Here is a 15,003-nt window from a genome sequence, read left to right as displayed (position 1 = left end):
CTTGTTTAAATTTAGAGAAAATCAGAAGTAGCGCCTCTGATCCTTCGGTTAAACTTTCTTCTACATCTTCCTGTATGTTGGTGACCAAAACTGCACACAATACTCCAAATTAGGCCTCACCAATGTCTTCGACAAAGTCAACATAACATCCATCTCCAGTACTCAGTACTTCGGTTTATGAAGACCAATGTGCCAAAATCTTTCTTTCCGTCCCTTTCGAACTGTGACACCACTTTCAGTGAAATATAAACTGTATACCTGATAGAGGTATACAAGATATTAAGATAAATAGATAGAGTGGACAGCCAGCGCCTCTTCCCCAGGGCACCACTGCTCAATACAAGAGGAGATGGCTTTAAGGTAAGGAGTGGGAAGTTCAAGGGGGATATTAGAGGAAGGTTTTTCACTCAGAGTATGGTTGGTGCATGGAATGCACTGCCTGAGTCAGTGGTGGATGCAGATACACTCGTGAAATTTATGAGACTACTAGACAGGTATATGGAAGAATTTAAGATGGGGTGTTATATTGGAAGAAGGGTTTAAGGGTCGGCACAAGATTGTGGGCCGAAGGGCCTGTACTGTGCTGTACTATTCTATGTTCTATGTTCTATGTATTCCCAGATTCATTTCTTCCACAACACATCTCAGTGCCCTACCAGTCACTGTGTAAGACGTACCCTAGTAGGTTCTACCAATGTGCAACACCTCACAGTTGTCTGCATTAACTTCCATTTTCCATTCCTCAACCCATTTTTCCAGCGGGTCCAGATCACATTCCAAGCCATGTAGTCTTCCTCGCTGTCCACTACACCACCAATCTTGGTGCCATCCGCAACTTTGCTGATCCAGTTAACCACACTATCATCCAGATTACTGATATAGATGACAAACAACAACAGGTCCAACACTGACCCCTATTGCACACCACTAGTCACAGGCTTCCAGTCAGAGAGGCAACCATCTGCTACCACAGTCTGGCTTCTCCCAAAGACAGTGTATCATTCAATTTACTATCTCATCTTGAATGCTGAATGACTGAACCTTCCTGACCAACCTCCCATATGAGACTCTGTCAAGTGCCTTGATAAAGTCCATGTAGACAACATCCACTGCCATGCCTTCATCCACTTTCCTGATAACTTCCTCGAGAGACTCTCGTTGGTTAGACATTTGTTAGACATAAACTACCATGCACAAAGCCAAGTTGCCTATCCCTCATCAGTCAACATCTATCCAAATACTTACACATCCGGTTCCTGCATATAAACTTTCAATAACCTTTCCCCTACTGATGTCAAGCTCACCAAAGTACAATTTCTTAGTTTACTTTCAGAGCCTTTCTTGAACAGCGGAACAACATTGGCTGTCCTACAATCCTCCAGTAGCTCACCTGTCACTAAGAATGATTTATATATCTGTGCTTGGGCCCTGACAATTTCTGCACTTGTCTTCCGCAGAGTCCCAGGGAACAACTTGTCAGGCCCTGGGGATTTATCCACGCTAATGTGCTTTAAGACAACAAACACCTCCACCTCTGTAATCTGTACAGGGTCCATGAAGTTGATGCTGCTTTGCCTCACTTCTACAGACCCTGTGACCATCTCCTGAGTAAATACAGGTGCAAAAATAATATTTAAAATCTCCCCATATATTTTGTCTCCTCATATGGATTAACATCCTGATCTTGAAGAGGATTAATTTTTTCCCTTGCAATCTTTTTGCTCTTAACATATCTGCAGAATCCCTGAGGATTCTCCTTCACCTTGTCTGCTGGGGCAACCTCATGCCTTCTTTTATTTCTTTCATAAGTGTTCACTTGAATTTCCTGTATTTCTATTTGTTCCTATCTGCCTGTACCTGGTATGCACCTCCTTTTTATTGACCTGGGAGATGAAGCACAAAGGGGTGATAGAGCTGCATGCTGGGAGGTGGGGGAAGGGGGAGTTAAACTAAAGTTGCAGGGGGAATGGAAGCATGAATAACAGAACAGATAGTGGAGGAGTTGTGGAGACATATGTTGTTCAGTCCTCAGACAACGTCAGGAATGAAAAAGTTGAGCATGGTGCAGTGAATATGCTCAATTCTGTATATTTCAATACAGGGAACACTGTAGGAAAGGCGGATGTGTTCACAGCATGGAACAACACTGGAATTATGACACTAGGATCTGGCAACTGTGGATTGGGACAGGCTGCTTTATGGCAAAGGTGTGCTTGGTTAATGGGAGGCCTTCGAAGCGAAATTTTGAGAGTACAATGCGGGTATGTGCTTGTCAGAATAAAAGGTAAAGTTAGAAACTGTATCTCTTGGTTTTCAAGAGATATTGAGACCCTGGTGAAGCACAAAATGGAGTTGCATAACAGGGATAGGCAGGTAGATTCTTATGGAGTATAAGAAATGCAAGAGAACAAGTAAGAAATAAATCAGGATGGCTAAAAGAAGGCATGAGTTGTCCTCGCAGAAAAGATGAAGGATAACCCTCAGGGATTCTACAAGTAGATTGAGAGCAAAAGGATTGCAAGGCACACAGTTGGTCCTCTGGAAGACCAGAATGGCAATCCACGTGTGGAAGCAAAGCAGATGGGGTAGATCTCAAATATTATTTTCATCTCTATTTACTCAGGAGATGAGTCTATGGGAGTGTGGAAAAGCGGCAATAAAATCGTGGACCATGTACAGATTAGATAAGAGGAGATGTTTGCCATCCTGAGGCAGATTAGGGTGGATAAATCTCCAGGGCATGACAAGGTGCTCCCTCGGACCCTATGGGAGGCAAGTGCGGAAAATATTGGGGCCCTAGCATAGATAATTAAATCATCCTTTGTGATGGGGGAGTTATCAGAGGATTGTGGAAAACCAAAGTTATTTCGCTGTTCAACATAAAACATAGAAACCTACAGCATATTCCAGGCCATTCAGCCCACAATGTTGTGCCAACCACGTAACTTACTCGAGAAGCTGCCTAGAATTTCCCTAGCGCATAGCCCTCTATTTTTCTAAGCTCCATGTACCTATCTAAGAGACTGTTAAAAGACCCTATTGTATCTGCCTCGACAACCACTGCTGGCAGTGCATTCCATGCACCCACTACTCTCTGTAATTAAACATACCCATGACATCGCCTCGGTATCTATTTCCAAGCACCTTAAAACCGTGCCCTCTCCTGTTAGCCATTTGAACCCTGGGAAAAAAACCTCTGGCTATCCACACGATCAATGCCCCTCATTATGTTATACAACTAAAAAAGGCTGTAAACATAAACAATGAAATTATACATTGCTTTGAAGATTTGTCAGACGTACACAACAGTATAAGTGTATAGATAGGGTAAATGCAAGCAGTTTTCTCCACTGGGGTTGGGTGGGACTACAACCATAGGTCATGGGGAAGTGGGGATGGTGAAAATTTAACGGGGACATGTGGAAAAGCTCTTTACTGAACTGGTCCTGAGAGTATGCAATGAGATGTCAGCACAAGTGGTGAACATGAGCTCGATTTCACCATTAAAAGAAGTTTGATAGGTACCTGGATGGTAGGGGTATGGAGGGCCATGGTCCCAGTGCAAGTGGTTGCATTAGACAGCTTAAATGTTTTTTTGGCATTGACTAGATGGGTCAAATAGCCTGTTTCTGTACTGAACTTGCCCCATGTTTCCATAACAGAGAAGCTGGGCAAACTTGTTTGGAAGGGATACGGTAGGAGTGACAACGGAGCAGCAATGGTTGGAGTTTCTGGGAGCAATTCGGGAGCTGAGTGATAGATACATCCCAAAGAAGTGGAAGCAGTGGAAAGGCAGGAGGACACAACCGTGGCTGAAATGAGAAGCCAAAGCCAACATCAAAGTCAAAGAGAGGGCAAATAATGAGCAAAAACTATTGGGAAGCTTTTAGAAACCAACAGAAGACGACCAAAAAAAAAAAGTCAGATGAGCTCAGGGCGTGAAATGATGATATTATAGTCATTAATGAGTCTTGGTAGCACCTAACAGTGTGAGGCATTTAGAGGAAAAAAATAACTGGGGCCTCGACATCGCTTGAAAATCAAGTTTCCTTGCACCAGTAACCTTTCAACTTTTATTTTGATAGGCACATACAAACTGTACATCCTCAAAATTTCACTTCTGAAGGCCTCCCACTTACAAAGTACTCATTTGCCAGAAAACAGCCTGTCCCAATCCACACTTGTCAGATCCTTTCTGATACCATCAAAATTGACCTTTCTCCAATTTAGAATCTCAACCCATGGTCCAGACCTATCTTCTCCCATATTTACTTTGAATCTCATGGCATTATGATCACTAATTTCTGCCACCAGCCCTGGATCATTTCCTAACAGCTTACTGCACATTTCTACATCTAGTCCTTTTACAGTATGGGAGTCCCAGTCAATATATGGAAAGTTAAAATCACTTACTGAATCAACCTTTGTTTCTTGGCATCGTCTGCAATCTCTCTACAAATTTGTTCCCCTAAATCCCTCAGACTGTTGGGTGCAAGCAAGTACCAATAATTCCCTGTCCTGAGCTCATCTGGCTTTCCTACGATGCTTCTTGCAGTGTGATATACACAGCTCAGCACTTTCATCGCACCATGCTCAAACATTTGATTGCTGACTCTATCTGAGGTCCGAACAACACTTGACTGGTGTCAAGAAAATAAACTCTCCCTCATTGTCACAAAAACAAAGGAGCTGATTGTGGATGACAGGAGGAATGGAGACAGGCTAACCCCTATTGACATCAATGGATCTGGGGTTGAGAGGGTGAACAGCTTTAAATTCCTCGGCATAAACATCACCAAGGATCTCACACTGTCTGTGCATACCGTCTGTGTTGTGAAAAGAGCACAACACCTTCTCTTTCACCTCCGATGTTTGAAGAAGTTTGGGATGGGGCCCCAAATCCTCAGAACTTTCTACAGGGACACAATTGAGAGCATCCTGACTGGCTGCATCACTGCCTGGAATAGGAACTGCAGATGTGAACTTCCCAATATTCAGGGCATTTACAGAGACAGGTGTGTAAAAAGGGCCCAAATGATATTGGGGACCCGAATCACCACAACCACAAACGGTACCACAGCAAAAAGACCAACAGATTCCGGGACAACATCCTCTACCAGGCCATCAGACTGATTAATTCATGCTGATACAATTGCATTTCTATGTTATATTGACCGTCCTATGTACAAACTATTTATTATAAATTACTATAAATTACACATTGCACATTTAGACAGAGACGTGACGTAAAGATTTCTACTCCTCATGTATAGGAAGGATGCATGTAATAAAGTCAATTCAATTCAATTCACCCTCTCCATTATCTGTTCTCTCATTCTGGCTCCCATTCCCCCTACAACTTATTTGAACCACATCACCCCCCTCCCCTCACGCTAGCACTAACAAGCCTTATCACTGGGATATTAGTCCCCTCTTGTTCTGTTCCCCTAACTAACGAATCCCCTATCACCCTTTTGACTTTCCTCTGCCAGGTAATCCCCCCGCAACAGTTTCTGAAGTGGTCCACTTGTTGTTGTGCGGGATGGCAACAAGAGTACTCTGTAATGGCTATTTAAACTCATTCCGCTTCCTGACTCTCACCCAGTTTCCTGTGTCCTGCACCTTGGGTGTAACTCACCTCTCTTCATGTCATATCTATCACCCCCTCCAACTCCTGGATGATCCAGAATTCATCCATTTCAAGTTCCAATTCCTTAAAGTGCAGGGTTACAAGCTGCAGCTGGATGCATATCTTGTAGGTGAGGGCATCAGGGACACTGGAGGTCTCCCCACCAATGCCCTCTCTAATTTGTAATTACCAGTGTGCACATAAAACTTGTATTGTGTATTTTTTTACCCAGTGACAACATGTGCCCAGTGAATTTTATATAGAGAGTTATTCGTTTTAATAGCTAGCCAATCACTATCTGTAAGAACTTTGATCTTCTCTGGGTTTGATCAAGTTCATCTTCACTCTCACACAAACCCTGTAACAGGCCTATAGCAGGTATTGAAGGATTTTCTCGCCAGAGCTTGTGCACACGTTCCATGTGTGATTTGCTTGCCAAATGACGCTTAAAAAAATCATATTTCCAAATATCACTGCACCTATTTCCACTTGCCAATTCTCCAGCAACTTTTGCATCACCGCAATGAACACAGGTAACACCAGTTTCTGTATTGTGCGAGTGGTGATTGATAAGGTAGAATGAGATGTTATACAGCTGTCATTACATGCACAACTCTTTGAGTGATTATGCAGAAAGTTTGAAGTTAATAACTCATCTCCTGCTACCTTAGGCCACGAACTTATCACTCACCCCTGCTGTCGACGACTTCTGCAGGTCCAAGACGCCGATTTCTACAATGAAGGGATCGTATCCTCCACGACTGCTGGACTAAGTGTGTAAATGTAGGATGGGACTATGTAGAAAAATATATGTGCTAGGTTTTCTAAGGTTGACTCCTTCTAGGTCACAAACATATCAATCACCCCTCGGATGTAAATATTTCCCCTGAACCCTCCCCCAAGTGCCTGACGGTGGTGAACTCATTGATCGTAATACCAAAGAATATGAAGGGAAGGGCACATTTGTGATATGAAAGCTATTTTTCCCCCACGGTAAAGATGTTTGATATCATTATCTTCCCAGAGCGAATGAGTCAAAACTTGTCACTTTGCCCGGACCATTGGCCCCGCTTGCAGGGCAACAGTCTGCCGGTGTTTGCCCCCCAATGTGGTGAATCGCCACCACCGTGGGCTCAGACATTTCCACAGATGAGCCCCTCCTGTCCCCACCGGGACAAACATCCTGTCCGCCCCCTCTCTCACCGTCTTCATCCTTTCAATAAAATCCCCCTCTCCCTCCCCGGGGAACCGGCATCAAACCGACGGGCCGAGCGGTCTCCTCCTACCTCTCAGCGATACATCAGACTCCGGCCGCAGGAGACGCTTCACAAACGCCCCAACTTCCCTCGGAGGGAAATGGAAATAAATCAGAAAGCGGACATTTACTTTGGGATTTGTTCCGCTCTGATGAGGAGTTTGACTTTTGGGCGGCGAACGGAGTCAGCGGGGGTAACGCCCTCTCTGCTGGTCCGCCTCTGCAATTGGTTGTAACCAGTGATTGACATCGCTTCGCACCAATGGGAGTAGCGCAGTGCCTGAATCCTCTGTTGACAGCGGTGGGGGAGGGACTGGTCACGTGAGTAGTAGCCCAGCCGTTAAACCGATGAAGCTCGAGCTCACCAGCGCGTGGGTGACGTGAGACACAGCGCACGTGAGGGCAGATCCCGGTGTGGGGGACCCATGTGTGACGTCAGGCGCGTGGATGCGCCTGTGTGACGTCACCTGTGGGGGAGCGCTCGTAATTAAAAGCACCTGAATGGACGTTTCTTATGATTTCAGTGCGACAACAACATTAATCACGGGTTTCATCACTGAATCCAGTGTTGTGAGATGTAAAGTCCCCTGTTATGTGTCCGGCTGTGCCGTGTTGTTGGTGGAGTGGGCAGCGTGGTGTTTGTCTCGATTCGGGTCACAACACCAGAATTGCCAGCGGGGTCCACACACAGTGTATTAGTGAACAGAAAACCTCTCGTCCCTGCAGTCTCTGTCTCCTGGTAAACTCAACACCCTGACAATGTGGATCATAGATACCCCTTCCTCTCAGAGTCAGGGAATCACTCAGACAGCTGATCAAAGAGAGGAATTATATTTATTGGTCATTAAAGTTCACCCAGATTCGTTTGGACGGATTTGATGTGGAGTTCGGGGGTCACAGTGAAAGGGCCGGACGGCCGAACTCTCTCCGTTGTCCAAACATCCTTCCAGGTGAGGCGACACTTCACCTGTGAATCTTCCGGGGTCGCCCGTTGTGTCCGCTGCTCCCGATGCGGCTCCTCTGCACCGGTGACACCGGCTCCTCCGCAGTTGTGCGGGGTCGGGTTGTTTTTTCGGGGAGATCGATGTTATTTTTCCCTTTTGTGGGAGGGGTGGGTTTTGGGGGGTTGATGATCGGGATGCCGTTCTTTTTTATACGGGGGTGGGGTGAGTTTGATTTTTTTTCTCTCTGAATGACTTTCATGTTCTTTGTTTCGTGGCTCACTGGAGAAAAAAAAAGAGTTGTTTATGAATATCTGCTTTGATAATAAATTAACCTTTGAACTATCTGCTCCGAGCGGGACTTCCCGGTGTCCAAACATTTTCATTCCGATTCCCATTCCCGTTGCGACGTGTCAACCCATCTTGTGCCAAGATGAGGCCGCCCTCAGGGTCCAGGATCAGCACCTTATATTCCGTCTGATTACCCTCCAACCTGACGGCATGAATATCGATTTCTCCTTCCGATGAACAAATCTCCTCCTCACCTCTCCCTCCCACTCCCTCTCTTCCTCTCTGACTTTTCACGTCCACTCACCTGCTGATCACTTCTCTCTGGGTCCACTGCTCCATCCCTTTCTCCTATTCTCCACTCTCCTCTCCTATCAGATTCTATTATCTTCTGCTCTTGAGCTTTCCCACCCACCTATCATCTTCACCTATCACCTTCCAGCTCGGCATTTCCTCGCCCGCCCCGATTTTATTCAGATATTTCCCTCATTCCATCTCAGTCCTCAGTTCAACTGGAAACGTCAACTGTTGACTCTTTTCGATAGGAGCTGCCCGGCCTGCTGGGTTCCGCCAGCATTTTGTTTGTGTTGCTCTGGATTTCCAGCATCTGCAGACTTTGTCGTGTTTGTGATTTACCTCTCCGTTGTCACTCCCGCCTCCGGCTACTGGTGGCGCTGCACGGACCTCCGGCTACCGGCGGCGATGTGCAGACCTCCGGCCACTGGTGGCGCTGCATGGACCTCCGGCCACCGGCGGTGATGTGCAGACCTCCGGCCACCGGAGGCGATGTGCAGACCTCCGCCCACGGGTGGTGCTGCGGCGAATATCCTGCTGACCGTCGGCCCGGTGCCCATCACAGTTGTCGGCGGCGGTTCTGCTATCGGGGAGGTGAGTAATGGGGGTTTGTGTAAATCGGGGGTTTGCTGCAGTTGGAAAGGGCCGGGACCGAGTTGTGCCGGACGGCTGCAGACTCCGGGCTCTCCGGTCCCGCAGCCCCGGTTTTAGCTTTGCGTCCGAGCCCGGGCTGTGGGATCAGTTAGTTGTGGTTCCCAGGCTGGGAGGGGGTTTGGGGTGAAGGGGATCTGTCTGTGTGTGTGGGTAGAGGTTACGGGTGGACCGTGGGTGTGGGGTGAGTGGTCGGAAAGACGTGGGACCCCAGGCCTGAAAGGGGACGGTTGTTAGAAAGTGGGATGTCCTTTCAGCAGGGGTGCAGTGCTAATGTTTTTAGGTGCCGGAGCTGACAAAATGCTTGTCATTTCCTAGATCCCCTCTATCTATATATATGTCTCACCCAGTTTGTGTACCTGCTGATTTCATGTACCGGGCAACCTCCTTGCCCCATTCGAGTAATGAACTGGTAAACAAATTGAGTGTGGTGTGTATGTATATATGTATATATATATAGTGTGTGTATATATAATGTCAGAATCAAAATGAGGTTTATTATCACAGGCAACTGACGTGAAATTTGTTGACAGCAACAGCAGTTCAATACAATACATATCCTGGCATAAATAATAAATAAATTAATACATAATAAATAAAGTAAATCATTATGCATAATGAATAGATTGTTAACAATGTGTAAAAATAGAAATGATGTATATTAAAAAGTGAGGTAGTGTCCAAAGCTTTCAAAGTCCATTCAGGAGTCGGATGGCAGAGGGGAAGAAGCTGTTCCTGAATCGCTGAGTGTGTGCCTTCAGGCTTCTGTATCTCCTACCTGATGGTAACAGTGAGAAAAGGACATGCCCTGGGTGCTGGAGGTCCTTTATAATGGATGCTGCCTTTATGAGACACCGTTTCCTAAAGATGTCCTGGATACTTTGTAGGCTAGTACCCAAGATGGAGCTGACTAGATTTACAACCTTCTGCAGCTTCTCACGGTCCTGTGCAGTAGCCCCTCCGTAGCAGACAGTGATGCAGCCTGTCAGAATGCTCCCCACAGTGCAACTATAGAAGATTTTGAGCTTGTTTGTTGTCATGCCAAATCGCTTCAAACTCCTAATAAAGTATAGCTGCTGTCTTACCTTCTTTATGACTACATCGATATGCTGGGACCAGGTTAGATCCTCAGGGATCTTGATGCCCAGGAATTTAAAGCTACTCACTCTCTCTACTTATGATAACTCTATGATGATCGCTACGTGTTCCCCCATCTTACTCTTCCTGAAGTCCACAATCAGCTCTTTCGTCTTACGGACATTGAGTGCCAGGTTGTTGCTGTGGCACCATTCCACTAGCTGGCATATCTCACTCCTGTACGCCCCCTCGTCACCACCTGAGATTCGACCAACAATGGTTGTATTGTCGGTAAATTTGTAAATGGTATTTGAGCTGTGTCTAGCCACACAGTCATGTGTATACAGAGAGTAGAGCAGTGGGCTAAGCACACACCCCTGAGGTGTGCCAGTGTTGATCGTCAGCGAAGAGGATATGTTATTACCAATCAGCACAGACTGTGTTCTTCTGGTTGGAAGATGAGAATACAATTACAGAGGCCCAGGTTCTGCAACTTCTCAATTAGGATAGTGGGAATGATGGTGTTAAATGTGGAGCTGCAGTCGATGAACAGCGGCCTGACATAGGTGCTTGTGTTGTTCAGGTGGTCTAAAGCCGTGTGAAGAGCCATGGAGATTGCGTCTGCCGTTGACCTATTGTGACGACAGGCAAATTGCAGTGGGTCCACGTCCTTGCTGAGGCGGGAGTTCATTTCAGTCATAACCAACCTCCCAAAGCATTTCCTCACTGTCGATGTAAGTGCGACTGGGCAATAGTCCTTAAGGCAGCCCACATTCTTCTTCTTTGGCACTGGTATAATGGTAAACCAAGATGAAAGAAATATATCAATTCCAGAGCTCCACAGAAATATAGTGATAGTTCAGAGATTAACAGGATTTTAGCCTGTCACTACAATTCAGTGCCTAACTGGTACAATAAAACATATAATACTTAATAATATGATAAAGTATTGCACTGTTGCACTCCCTAATATCATAAAATATAATTATCAAGCAAGTAAAGAAAAGGACGGTCATCATGTATTTTATTAATTTAAAAGTAATTACCTACTTACCAAATGCCACCAATGAGAAGTTTTGCAATAATTTCCACAAAGGGTCAGGCGTAATATGTGTTCGGGGTTCTGAAGCAACTCTTGTCCTGGTGTCATCTGCTGATCTGTGGTACTGCAGCCATGTTGTGACGTACGGCTCAGGATTCCACTGAACTAGAGGAGGTCTGTGTAGTTTAACAAACATAAGTGCTGATACATGATCTATGAGAGTCCTTGAGTGTGTTGTTGTTATTATCAAGTTCATGTGACTGAATCCTCTCTCACACTCAGCAGTACTAATAGGAATAACTTGTGAACAGCTCAGTAATGGGCGTAAATCTTGGGGGATGCGGCGTCCACGATCCTCCACATAATCCCTGAAGGCATTTATTACAGAGGAAGAAGAAAGCTTAAACCTCTTACAGAGAAATGATATTGCAGCTTCTCCATAATTCTCTATCAGACAGAAGGTACTGAAGCATCCGAACTCACATGACAAGACTGCGTAACAGTTTCTTCCCCCAAGCCATCAGACTCCTCAATACCCAGAGTCTAGATTGACATTCACATCATTTATTATTATATTGTAATTTGTCCGCTACTGTGCCTATTGATTTGTTTATAAATTATTGTACTGCCCTGCACTGTTTTTGCGCAATTTATGTAGTCCTGTGCAGGTCTGTAGTCCAGTGCAGTTTTTTAATGTTGTTTTTACGTAGTCTAGGGTAGCCTTGTGCTGTCTCACATAGTCTAGTGTAGTTTTATGTTGTTTTATGTAGCACCAGGGTCCTGGAGAAACGTTGTCTTGTTTTTACTATGTACTGTACCAGCGGTATATGGTCGAAATGACAATAAAATACGACTTGACTTGAAAAAGAATTAAGCGGTATTTCAGCAGGCCAGTTATCTTTATCAAGGACACACATTTCATTTAGCAGGGAATTAATACATACTTTGAGGTTTATAAGTTTGAGAACTTTTCAAGGATGTTGCCGTGAACATAAGGTGATGCAAATTGTTTATAGGACGAGTAAGAAACTGTCGATAATTAATGGAGACAACAGGAATTCTGCAGATGCTGGAAATTCAAGCAACATACATCAAAGTTGCTGGTGAACGCAGCAGGCCAAGCAGCATCTATAACAGGAATTCTGCAGATGCTGGAAATTCAAGCAACATACATCAAACTTGCTGGTGAACGCAGCAGGCCAAGCAGCATCTATAACAGGAATTCTGCAGATGCTGGAAATTCAAGCAACATACATCAAAGTTGCTGGTGAACGCAGCAGGCCAAGCAGCATGTATAACAGGAATTCTGCAGATGCTGGAAATTCAAGCAACATACATCAAAGTTGCTGGTGAACGCAGCAGGCCAAGCAGCATCTATAACGAAGGGTCTCGGCCTGAAACGTCGACTGCGCCTCTTCCTATAGATAATTAATGGAGACAATTTTGTTGTTTCTTGTTAAGGTAATTTCTCCAAACTTCCCCTTTTCAACTGCCTCTTGAGTTTCTAGAGTTTTTGTACCAGGTTGGTCTTTCGGTCCATGCAGTTGGGTCAGTTTGTCTGCATAAACAGTCGTAGTAGTGCGTTTCTGTAAACACTCTGACAGTAAACCAAGTTCATGCAACGTGTCATACGTTAGAGCTCAGTCCAATAGAAACTATTCCGAAGAATCTTTTCAACAGACCTTCATAAGTTTTTCTGTCACTCCCAGATCTTGTTTCATTCTTCATTGCTTTTTCAAAGTGAAAACACAGTGCTTCATAATTTTGCCACACTGCTGAAACTGTTCGAAATGAGCTAGCCACGCACCTGGTGCCCAGAACACGGCCTATTTTGCGAATTTGTTGTTCTAGTTGAGAGGCACATTCAGACAGTTCCTTTTGATTTAGGGGTGATCTACTGTAAACAGAGTACAATTTGTCCATAAATGATTGAAAATGATTCATTCTATGAACTTCTCTTACTGAATCACCTACTACAAGTTCTAATCTGTGACTAAGACCGTGCCAATTTGTCACATCAGGGTTATGTTCCTTGAGAATTGTAGCAACACCAGATTTGACATCAGGCATTACATTCCCCCCGTCACTAGCAAATGCTACAAGGGTCTGTTTCAAGTAAGAGTCATCAAACCCATGGTTCTTGAGACAATTCAAAAGATGCTTAACAATAGTTGCAGCTTTCTGATCAGGCAGTTCAATTAGATCTAAATACATAAAATGGGGATCACCTTCCTTATCACATTTCAAATAAAGTATTCGGGCAGTCTTAATGCTCAGGCTTGTTGATTCATCAATGAGAACAGAAAATTTGCCATTTTTTCTGTTTGATATGCTAGCAAATTTTCTTTTTCATATTAATGGCTACTGTTGAAGTCAGAAGTTTACATACACCATAGCCAAATACTCAGTTTTACACAATTTCTGACATTTAGTCCAAGAAAACATTCCCTGTCTTAGGTCAGTTAGGATCAGTACTTTATTTTAAGAATGTGAAATGTCAGAATAATAGTAGAGGGTGTAAAAGAGGTTTACCAGGATATTGTCTAGATTAGAGAGCATGAACTATAATGAGAGGTTGCACAAACTTGGGTTGTTTTCTCCAGAACGGCGCAGGCTAGGGTGAGACTGGATGGACGTTTATAAGATTACGAGAGGAGTGGACAGATGGTATATTTTTCCTGGGGGTTGAACTGTCTAACACATTTAAGGTGAGAGGAGATGTGAGCGGCAAGTTTGTTTCTTTCCACATGAGTGGTGGGTAGCTGGAGTGCTCTGACTGGGGTGATGGGAGACCCCACCAGTCACGTGATCCCCTTTGCCCCTCACATTTAACCGCAGATGTAACAAGATCTTCACACATGCTCACAGTTTCCGGGTGGGCGATGTTTTCCTTTCCACTCAGTGATGAAGTGGGTCGTCTGCAGGATCAGGAAAGAGTCCTCGCCTCCTGGGTCGGGGAGCCAGGGGTCGGATCACTGTCTGCGGGCCAAAGATATCACTTTCCCCATCGGTGAGTATTGAGAGCGATCCCGAGCGGGGAGATCTAATGTTTTCCGTGAGCCCTGAACTGAGGGCCAATTACTCATTTAGTACCCAGTTATCTGGGCTCCTCAAAAAATGTTTGGACTTCATTTAATCTGCATTGAACGATCCAAACCAGGAGCCCAGGCTGTCTATTTCCACAGAATTGAAATGGGAGTCCCACCAACAGGTCACGTGAGGCTGTTTCCCACAGATCTGTCCTGCCTTCCGCTTTGTGACGCAAGATCATGTAGTGGGTGCCCAAGTCCCCGGATGGGTGGTAATGCTTCCTCCATGATGTGTTGGGGAAATCTGATGTTGGCCACTAAGTCCTGTTAACTTCCCCCAACTCACCTCGCTTCCTGAGGCTCCTCGCATTTGTCCTAAAGCTTTATGACTGTTGTGTCTTCTCCCCGACTGGGGTGGGTGAGATGAGAACGTCCCAGGTTTCGAGGATCTTTGATTTCACTGCCGGCTTTACCGAGAGACTGGGAAGTCTAGGGGGGTGAATGGATCTGTGATGTGCTGATCTGCAGCCAAAGTTCTCTGCCGTTCCTCGCAGTCATGGGAAGAGTAGTTACCATACAAAAGCGTGAAGTGTCCGGATGGAAACTTTCTATGGTGTGTTGATAAAAATTTGGTGAGGGTCAAAGGGCATATTGCAGAATTCTTATTGCTTATTCTAACTTTGTCATTTTAGGATCTTTTATGCAGTAGTATTTGCGATTAATTCAGTATCTGTGTAATGCTGGAGGACCAACAGTGATTGTCCTTGATCCCTTCTCCCACCTGGTTCCATCTGCTC

General features: G+C 45.0%; 1 protein-coding gene across 6 annotated transcripts in view; it reads right to left on the bottom strand.

Moving 5' to 3' along the window:
- Nucleotides 1-7,595: 7,595 nt before the first annotated feature.
- The window catches only part of LOC134342255 (uncharacterized), a 52,389-nt gene continuing 44,981 nt past the window's right edge, over nt 7,596-15,003 (bottom strand). For 3 of the 6 annotated variants that reach the window (XM_063040221.1, XM_063040220.1, XM_063040219.1), the window contains one exon: nt 7,607-8,107. In XM_063040221.1, the coding sequence (XP_062896291.1) occupies nt 7,848-8,107 (260 nt within the window). In that variant the 3' untranslated portion in view covers nt 7,607-7,847. Of the gene's footprint in view, nt 8,108-11,189; nt 11,354-15,003 lie in introns of those variants that run through there. The other 3 variants (XM_063040217.1, XM_063040222.1, XM_063040223.1) reach the window with 3 other exon arrangements.

The sequence above is a fragment of the Mobula hypostoma genome, unplaced genomic scaffold (genome assembly GCF_963921235.1).
Source record: "Mobula hypostoma unplaced genomic scaffold, sMobHyp1.1 scaffold_115, whole genome shotgun sequence".
In the NCBI taxonomy this organism is placed as follows: Eukaryota; Metazoa; Chordata; class Chondrichthyes; order Myliobatiformes; family Myliobatidae; genus Mobula; species Mobula hypostoma.
The sequence above is the reverse complement of the archived record's forward strand: the minus strand, read 5'-3'. Positions and strand labels throughout refer to the sequence as shown.